A 9,745-nucleotide genomic window follows, 5' to 3' on the forward strand; every position below is an offset into this window, starting at 1 on the left:
AGCTGCTTCAAGCTTCAACAACCAGTGCAAAAGAATTGTAATATTCACTTCTTTCAGTAAGCTGACTCGAGCGTAATATCATACATTTCTCGAAATAAGCTTATTCAAGCCGCTACCAGGCACAGACGTATCGAATAAAAACTATTAGTTAACATATATTTCCAAATCCAAGGACAAGTTCTGGACATCTCTAGCTTTTTCCATGCATCTTCTTATAATCTTCCTGCTCCTAGTTCATTGTGTTCCCTTACGAGTATGTCCACGTAGTCCAGCAATCACTTATTATTATGATAAGTTGTAACTAATACACTTAAAAACACGTGCTGGTAACACAATTTGCATCCTGATATATATATAAGATGTTGATGCACAACCCATTTATCATCTAAATTATCATATTAACGACAAATATGACGAGCAAAATGTTTCTAGCAAAATAAAATACGTAGATTGGAGGTGTGCCGCAAGGCAAAAAGAATGGTATATACATTTCTTACAATATGGCTTTCAACAACCAAGGCAAAAGGATGGTTTTATACATTTCTAAAAACAAGATGATTCAAGCTTGAACAACCACCGTCAGTGAGACATCAGGTCATCTCTTGGACAAAATCGCATTTTTTGGTGACGTCCAACTTCACTAGCCCTTCTTTGGCATGCAACTGGCAATCTCCCAGCCCCAAATTCATAGCAATCTGAACAGCCACTACAAGGAATGGTCATTCCTCTTTCAACAGAACTGGCCATTGCTCTGTATGCAAAGCCCGGCAATCTCATTTTCAGTGAACTTCCTTGCAATTAAACTTTATGGCTAGCCCGTGCTTTCCGTGCTGTTCAAAGTTCAATGCCCTCATGGTATTTGCTTACAAAGAATCAATGGCAAGCCAAATCAAAGTATAAAGCATCCATTTGAAAAGCAATAGAAAACCATTCTACAGTTCCAAAAGCGGCAGGCATTGATAAAGATTTAGAGTAATCTCGCTACTTGGAATTCAATGTAGGCTGCATGAAACATTTTCTTTCCTTTGGAAACTTTTTCCAAAAAACAGATGTCTCAAAGCTTCTCTAGCTGTCATTGATAAAGATTAGGATAATCTCGCTTCCAGGAATTTATTAGGACTGGCTCACTGTAGGCTGCTGCATAAACCATTATCTTTCCTTGAACTTTTTCCAAAGAAAGGATGTCTCAAAGCTTCCCGAGCTGTCAGCCTCTCTGAAGGTTCAAATTTGAGAAGGTTTTTCAGCAAGTCAATAAGGAGACCACCCGAGTGATCAACATGTTGCATGATCAAATTCTGCGAAGGCAACGCACACAGTTTAATATCTTGATAAAAGAACAACTCTCATAAAGAAACAAGTGGTTAAATTAATAGCCAGGCTCAACCAAAGAATAAGATGTGATAAACATACCCCAAGCTTCTGCAACTTCCTTACTGCTCGAATGCTATCCCTTGAAGCTGCTGCTTCTGGCCAGTCCAATCGTGTTCCATGTCTAAAATATTTGGCAGATCTGCTACTGTAAGCACAAAAATGTTTGACGATCATGCTTTAGTGCACCCATAAAATGATATCAGCATGAGATCACATATTTTTCCTTTCGTAGCACACATATAGCTCTATGTTAATATTCCCCTGAAAAACTTCAAAAAACTCACTCTGCTTTCTTTAACATATGCCTAGGCAACGGCCCCAACACCCTTTCCATCATGGCAAGATGTTCCAAGTTTTCATGGGTTTGAAACAAAGTCTCTCCCTACACATATATGTCCATTCCATGATTATAATTTAACTAGCCAGTTCATATTCATTACACATACAAATGTTATATTATAAATAGGTTACCGTGCACAGCTCCACAAGCATGCATCCTACACTCCAAATATCACAAGGATAATTCCACCCAAGACCTGTTAAGATTCATACATGCTTAGGCGTACATTCTTTCATTAGATTAGAAAGGCTTCTTTCAATTTAGGGTGTTATGACATTTGTCGGCCACGGCAAGCTTACCCAGAATAACCTCGGGTGCTCGATAGTGCCTGGTTGAGATCACCGATGTGTGATCTTGATCTTCAAATACAGTGCTTCCAAAATCAATCAACTTTATTGCACCTGACTTTGGTAGCCTCATTAGGTTGTCTTCTGCTGATCTCTTTGTGCCCTTCTAAAGATACAAGATATTAATCAAAATTTATTTTCTTTGTGGAAATAGGATTAAGTATAAAATTACATTTAGTCCTTAGCAGAGGTCAAAAGTATGTTATTATTTCGTAACAAATGCAGGTTTAGTTACACCAATACAACCACACGAACCACTTCAAATAAAACTTAACAAGATGCGAATAAACACCATTTTTCAACGACTACTTCCTCATATCATCCATAACCATAAGCACCGACTACAGTACCACTAAACTATAATCACCAGTGGGCTACCTTGTAATCAGGCACCTTGATAAAGTCTGAAGAAACAAAAAGTGTATTTTCAGGCTTTAAATCCGTATGGACAAGTTTCAGATCATGCATATCTGCCACACATCGTTGCTAATATTAGGGGAAACAAAACTGTTAGAAAATCACAAGTGGCCAATTCATTAGACAACCATTATAGATTAAACTCAAGTGTTGCCTACACACATGCTACTGACTCCAGAAGCTGTCTTCCAATCTCACGGACAAGATCAATGGGAAATGGTCGAAAGCTGTTTTTCTGTAGATAATCGTATAGGCTTGGTCCAAGCTTTTCAAATACCTGTTTGAGGCAGTTTCATTCATCCATAAAAACCTTAACGACACTCTAACAACCTAAAGAAAATCTGCCGAATATTGCGATAAAATATAAGATTGATGTATAGATCGACGATATCAAGGAGATATAAATTGATCTAAAATACTCACGATACAAGTGTGGTTCCTATAGTCAAACCACTCCCGCATTTGCACGCAACTGAATAAAAAGGTCAATTCAGATCACTTTCTCAGAAACCACCACTACCGGGATCATAATTTAAATTACTGTTCTAGTGTTAGTATAATGTTTATACCATGTACTGAAGGAGACAAAATGCTGTTACATACCGTTTGCCACTTTTATCATACTTTCCAACTTCACGAAGAACATCAATTTCAATTAGTGCTTCCTCTCGATACTTCTGTAACCCGCGGGTAACTTTAATGGCTACATGATCCATTGATTTTCTGTCCCAACATTCCAAGACCTGTCCAAAGGTGCCTGTACAAATTGTTTCTTTTATGAGAACTTAATTATTTTTCTAGTTATTATCAGAAAACACCCCCTTCAAGATCATAAATAAATCTGTCGACCACACAAAAAGGACAATCAAAATTACCTTCACCCATTTTACTCAGAATCTTATCTGCAAGACAGAGAAGACGGGACATATTAGAGAACTGATTATAAACAATAATACATGATAGGAGAGACCTATGCCATGAATCCTTAAAAGCCATAACCCTATTGGAAAAAACAAATTGAGGGCCGTCCAATGAAAAATTACATCGAGAGGTCAAGTTGTCTCCGAGAGCAAACTGATAATGGCCCTCCTTGTCATCATTGCGCCATGGAGGAGAGATATGCTGATATGGTACATCTCCACTTGATGCTTGAGATGATGTAGCAGAACCACTATGCTCTGAGGGCTCTGCCCCCGATAAGGCAGAAGTCCCATTTGTATCCCTTTCGATGTTTGAAACAGTTTGCCCAAAAAGATTGAGTATATTCTGCGCCTGCAGAGAGAATGTGTAGAAACTTAAAATGATACCAGAGTCTGAGAATTTTCATGTTATATTAAAGAAAATGAATCTATCATATGTTATTCAAGATAGCCCGCTCTCACGATCCTTATCCTCTACAGGTCAAGGATTGAAATATCCAAATATAAAGGTAGACAGTAGTCCAACCAGTTAATCACATAGATCTATCGTTAATGCTAGTAGATTTCTACAATCCATGAGACTGATATGTGTTGCTTCTAGATTCGATTGTGCAAATGATTTTTTTATCGACACAATCAAATCCAGAGACAACACATATTAGATCTATCATTCCAAAGACCATGAAACAAGCAATATTATGCACTTTTTAAAAATATATCATCAACTTTGACCAAAATCACACAAGTATTTCAGAAGGTAACTGCTTAAGTCATCACACACCAAGCTTTTATACTTCTAGGCTTAAAAGTGTTAAATACTCAAAGTTAACTGACATTTTCTAAGCTTAATATGTTGCTAGTGTGTCATCACACTAAGAATGCCCTTCTAGGCTTAAAAGTGTTAAACACTCAGAGTTGATTAACATTCTCTAAACTTAATATGTTTTTAGTGTGTGGTTTAAGGCTGGCCTTTCAGAAACTAGTGACATTAGAATATGCCAACTAACCAAACTGCAAATCATCCAGACCCTTTACAGTCACCAAAAACCAAGTCCTCCAAACCCAATATTAAAACCCATTTATTCTCCAACCACCTTTGACTAAATCACACAAACAAGTACGGTAGACAATAAACAATTAAAAGTATAGATCAAGAATTCTACAAGCCATTAAATTATTAATTAATCAATTTTAAATCACCTATGAAAATTAACCCACTAATATTACAATGTCAACCAACCAAAAACAACAGATCATCCAAACCCTTTATAATGACCGAAAATACAAATCCTCCAAATGCAAAATTACGGTAGGCAATGATACGATCCACGACCCACTTGTTTTCCAACCCCCTTAGCCTCAGGTTCTAAAATACCCAAATAAGTACGGTAGACAATAAGTAATTATAAGTACAGAATTAGGTTTCTACATGAGAGGAAATAAATAATTAATCTTTTTTAAATCCCCTACCAGAATAATATTACAATATGTCAACCAACCTAACCACAAATCATCTAGACTCGTTATGGTATCGAAAACCCAAATCCTACAAACCCAGTTACTCTTCAACCCCTTGAGCCCCATGTTCTAAAATACCCAAATAAGTACGGTAGACAATAAACAATTATTAAAGTACATATTTAGGTTTCTACTTAAGATGAAATAAATAGTTATCTTTTTTAAATCCCCTACCAAAATTAACCCATTAATATTACAATATGTCAACCAAACAAACCACAAATCAGACTCTTTATATAGTATCAAAAACCCAAATCATACAAACCCAATAAACCCAACATTACGAGCGACTTATTCTTCAACCCCTTGAGCCCCGGGTTCTAAAATGCACATGAGTTATGCCCATATAAGTTCAGTAGACCAAAAAACAATTAGAAGTACAGATCTAGGATTTTACAAAACATGAAATTAATAATTGATTATTTTTAAAAACTCCTACCAAAATTAACAATATGATCATCTAGACTGTTTAGAGCTTCGAAAACCCAAATCCTACAAACCCAATAAAGCCAATATTACGACCCCTTAACCCCCAGGTTCTAAAATGCCCAAATAAGTTTGGTAGACCAAAAAACAATTAAAAGGACAGATCTAGGATTCTGCAAATCATGAAATCAATAATTGAAAATTTTAAAAAACTCTTACCAAAATTATCCCAGTAATATTACAACATGCCAACCAACCGAACAACAAAACATCCAGACTCTTTATAGTCACTGAAAATCCAATTTCCTCCAAACCCAATATAGGACCCACTTATTCTCCAACCCCCTTGAGCCTCAGGTTCTAAAATACCCAAATAAGTTCGTAAACCATAAACAATTAGAAGTACAGATCTAGGATTTTACATGAAAGGAAATTAATAATTGAACATTTTTTAAATCTCCTACTAAAATTAACCCAGTAATATTGCAATATGTCAACCAACCAAACCACAAATCATACAGACTATTTATAGTCAACGAAAACCCAAATCCTCCAAACTCAATATTACGACCCATTTCTTCTCTAACCCGCTTGAGCCTCGGGTTCTAAGATACCCAGATAAGTAAAGTAAAAATAAACAATTGATAGTACAGATCTGGGATTTTGCATGGGATGAAATTAATTATTAATCATTTTTTTAATCCTATATCAAAATTAACCCAAAGATCTATTAAATTGCATCATTCACCGAAACCCCAAAACTTCCAAACCGAATATTATGGCCTACTTGTTCTCCAACACCCTTGACCCTCAGGCTCTACAATACCCAAATAAGTACGGCAAACAATACAATTATAAGTGCCGATCTAGGATTCTAAAGGGCATGAAATTAACCCAAAAGGTCCAAACATTCAGAGACCCTTGACTTGAAATAGATCTATCATACAAAACACAATTCCGCAAAACCAACAGTACAATACGCTTATTCTCCAGACTCGTCAAGAGTATGCGCCCAAAAACCCAAATAAAATAAAAAACGAGAAACTATGGCTTATCAATAAACCATGAAACAACACAGACTAAATATTAAGCGAAATCTCTTCGCCAACAGAAACACCAAATAGAAAAAGATTGAAAGGTAAAAACACCTCACAAATTTGATAGATCATGATTTCTTTTCAACCCAAGAAATCCTAATATGTCACAAGAAATATCATCAACCCTAACCCGAATAACAGTCCAGAAATATAAACAAATAGAGAAACAAATTTCCTAACCTTTTGACCAGAGGGAAGCACATCCCATGACGAAGTTAGCTTACGTCGTTTCTTTGGATGCTCCTCGAGTAGATTGTGAAGAGGGTATCCTGCAACACACGCCATGGCAGCTGATCTGCAAGCAGCCGTTTCTAGGGTTTCTTCTCGCAGCGAAAATAGGAGAAAAATTTTACGGTATCTCTATACAGAGAAAACGAAGAAAGATTAGGATTTTGAAGCGATAGGTCAAGGATTATTCGAGCAATGTAAAGAACGATCTTTGGAATATTCGTTTTAATAGTGGATTCCAGCCCACCTCTATCCTCGAAACCGACCTCCCTTTGCCGTGTGGTGGAAGTTATTTTTTTTTTGTTTAATTGGAATTTTAAGTAATAACTACATATTTAGTTTCATTTGTCCTTGTTAAACTTCTTGTTAGACCTTTAAAAAAATTAAAATTAGTAAATATGGTATTTACTAATTTTAATATCTTAAATATACTTTGGGAAAGGGTATTATTTTGGCTAACCATAACTTTAATATTTAAAGGATTAAATCTATTTTTTATTTGGAAATTGACTTTAATTTCTTATAAATAATAATAACAAGTGCCACATAGTGGCGAGTACTTGCCTTGTTAATTTGTAGTTGAAATAGTAATTTATTAATTGTAACTAATATATTCTTAAATTTAATTTATTTTGTTTTATATTATTATTTTTTGTGAATTTGTAGTTGAAATAGTAATTTATTAATTGTAACTAATATATTTTTAATTTATTTTATTTTTTTATATTATTTATACAATTTGTGATCGCATTGATACCTAATTTTTTTTTATCTATATTATAAACATGCAAAGTTTGGGGGATTTTAAAACAATAATATCTATAATTATAAAATATTTCATGACTAACATATTAATAACTATATTTTAGTTATGATATGTGAAATTTTTGGTGATTCCGAAAAACCTGAGATTATGCGTGTTCCGAGAAACCCGCCTATAAGAGGCAAAACGATATTAGCCAATCGTTTGCAACAAAAATAATTTTTGTAAATTATAATGTTAACAAATGTGCATCTATACTATAAAATAAATTTAAAAAAATTAAAGAAAGAAAAATGATTGCTTTTTATTGGTCTAAATATTTTTTTTTAATAACCATATAAGCACAACAAATGAATTTTCATTACAATAGTATTGCCTAATGGAAGTATGGAGGGTGGGTCTATATTTAGGAGTTAGACAATGTGTCAAAAACTCATCTTAAATTTATTAGTACTTGTCGTTACTTGGAATCGGTTAGATGGAATTTTATTAACTTGTAATTATTAAATTGTTTTGTTTTTTTTTCAATAGTTAAGATGCATGATTTTTAAGTTTTCAAATTACAATTTATTTTTTTCTTCAATTAATTGGCTCAAATAATTTGCATCTTATTTCCCACATCCACTTTCTACATGAGTCAGGTAAATTTTTAGGTCATTAAAATAATATTTAGTATGTTTTAATTTTTAGGTCATTCAAATATTTTGATACTAATTATTTAATCGATTTAGATTTAAAAGAAATAAGTAATCCACATTTAATAAACCCTAGGTCTATTGAATCATAATCTATAGACTATAAATTTAAAGTTTAGGGATTCTAACTTATAGTTTATTTAATTTATTTTATGATATAATTAAAACTCTAGAGATATATATTGATCTCTATTAATTCATATCAATTAAGGTTTAGGGTTAGTTTACACCACTAGATCTATTTAGAGTTTAGGATTTAGGGTTAGTATACACCTCTCAGCCATGTTTAGTGTTTAGAATTACTCACCTTAAAGATTTTGGTGAATTTGGATTACAATTCTTTAACTGTATTACAATTCTTTTAATTGTGTTCTGGATTATATTGTAAAATTAAATTTGAAAAAGGGAAAAAATAGGGTTAGGATAAGTCCTTGAAGCTTCATAGTGTCTATATGTTTGACATAATAATAAAAAATTGTTTTCTTTATAAGTCAAGAATTGTATTAAATTTTATTATATCATGAAGTTCAATTTTTCTTATAGATAAAGATATTAAGTATTTAGAATAAATTGTTAATACTTTTTAAATTTTATTATATCATGAAGCCCCATGAGGGAACCACAAGCCCAACCCAAGAGAGAACCAGAGTCTCAAGGCCCCAGGGGGGAACCACAAGCCCAACCCAAGATCACTTGGCTTCATAACTATCCATATCCTCAGCAAATATCTTATGCAGGTCTTGACAGTAATCTGGGGAGAGTTGCTCCCAACCTTCAACTTTCCAATCATCATCATGTTCCGAGGCCTACTTAGCCAAACAATCAGCTACTCTATTCCATTCACGAGGAATGTGGATGAAAGACACCTTCTCCATCATAAAACTAATTTCAAGAATCTGGTGAACGATCCCTGCCAACTGCCAATGAACCCCACTCACCTTCTGCTCAATCAACAAGTTAACAATAATTTGTGAATCCAATTCGCAAATAACCTTCCGCCACCCCAACTCCAAGGCCCTCTCCTTGGAATAGAAAATTGCTAATCCCTCCATAAAGTTATTAGACTGCCACTCTTTATGCACCGAGAAGAAGAAAACCACCTCCTCCCTACTATCCCTACCAACACCACCAATCCCAACAAGGTCCAAATTACCCCTAGAGGAGACATCGGTGTTAATCTTGATGGACTCATCCTGAGGGGGCATCCACCTTCCCATCCTTTGAACCTTCTTCATAGTACATCTACCTCTCTTGACACACACCGAGGTGGGTGACATCTCCTGCAAACCCAACCTACTCACAATATCAGCCTCTCCTCTATCTAGAGGAAAATTCACCACGCATTTAGCTTCCACCGTCTCCTGAATCATACCAATGATTCTATTCCACACTTGTTGAACTAACAATTTGACCTCCCTAAAGATCCTCCTATTCCTCTCCAGCCAGATCTACTATAGTATAAAAATGGGCCCAATATGCCAGACAGTCTGGAGAAAAGAGGACAAGATAGGAGGCTTGCCCAAACTGCTCCAAAACTCCACCAAAGAATCCACATGAACACAAGGATGCTTCCACACCCCCCACCAATAATGCCAAATTAGCGACGAGAAAGGGCATCTAAAG

At 34.8% G+C, this 9,745-nt stretch overlaps 1 protein-coding gene across 4 annotated transcripts; it reads right to left on the reverse strand.

Moving 5' to 3' along the window:
- Positions 1 to 450: 450 nt before the first annotated feature.
- On the reverse strand, positions 451 to 6,881 carry LOC131039208 (serine/threonine-protein kinase AFC2). 4 transcript variants are annotated; one of them, XM_057971892.2, is made up of 12 exons: positions 6,617 to 6,881; positions 3,519 to 3,747; positions 3,351 to 3,377; positions 3,079 to 3,232; positions 2,899 to 2,947; positions 2,638 to 2,752; positions 2,437 to 2,528; positions 2,011 to 2,161; positions 1,843 to 1,907; positions 1,656 to 1,753; positions 1,411 to 1,516; positions 451 to 1,295 (listed from the first exon to the last, which is right to left on the reverse strand). In XM_057971892.2, the coding sequence occupies exons 1-12, from the start codon at positions 6,719 to 6,721 to the stop codon at positions 1,125 to 1,127; spliced, it is 1,362 nt and encodes a 453-aa protein (XP_057827875.2). In that variant the 5' UTR covers positions 6,722 to 6,881; the 3' UTR covers positions 451 to 1,124. The 4 variants fall into 4 exon arrangements, with proteins under 4 accessions (XP_057827875.2, XP_057827873.2, XP_057827876.2 ...); XM_057971890.2 differs by having other exon boundaries at positions 2,011 to 2,164; XM_057971893.2 differs by lacking the exons at positions 2,437 to 2,528; positions 2,638 to 2,752 and having other exon boundaries at positions 2,011 to 2,164; positions 6,617 to 6,858.
- Between the last annotated feature and the right edge of the window lie 2,864 nt (positions 6,882 to 9,745).

Source organism: Cryptomeria japonica, chromosome 10 (assembly GCF_030272615.1).
Source record: "Cryptomeria japonica chromosome 10, Sugi_1.0, whole genome shotgun sequence".
In the NCBI taxonomy this organism is placed as follows: Eukaryota; Viridiplantae; Streptophyta; class Pinopsida; order Cupressales; family Cupressaceae; genus Cryptomeria; species Cryptomeria japonica.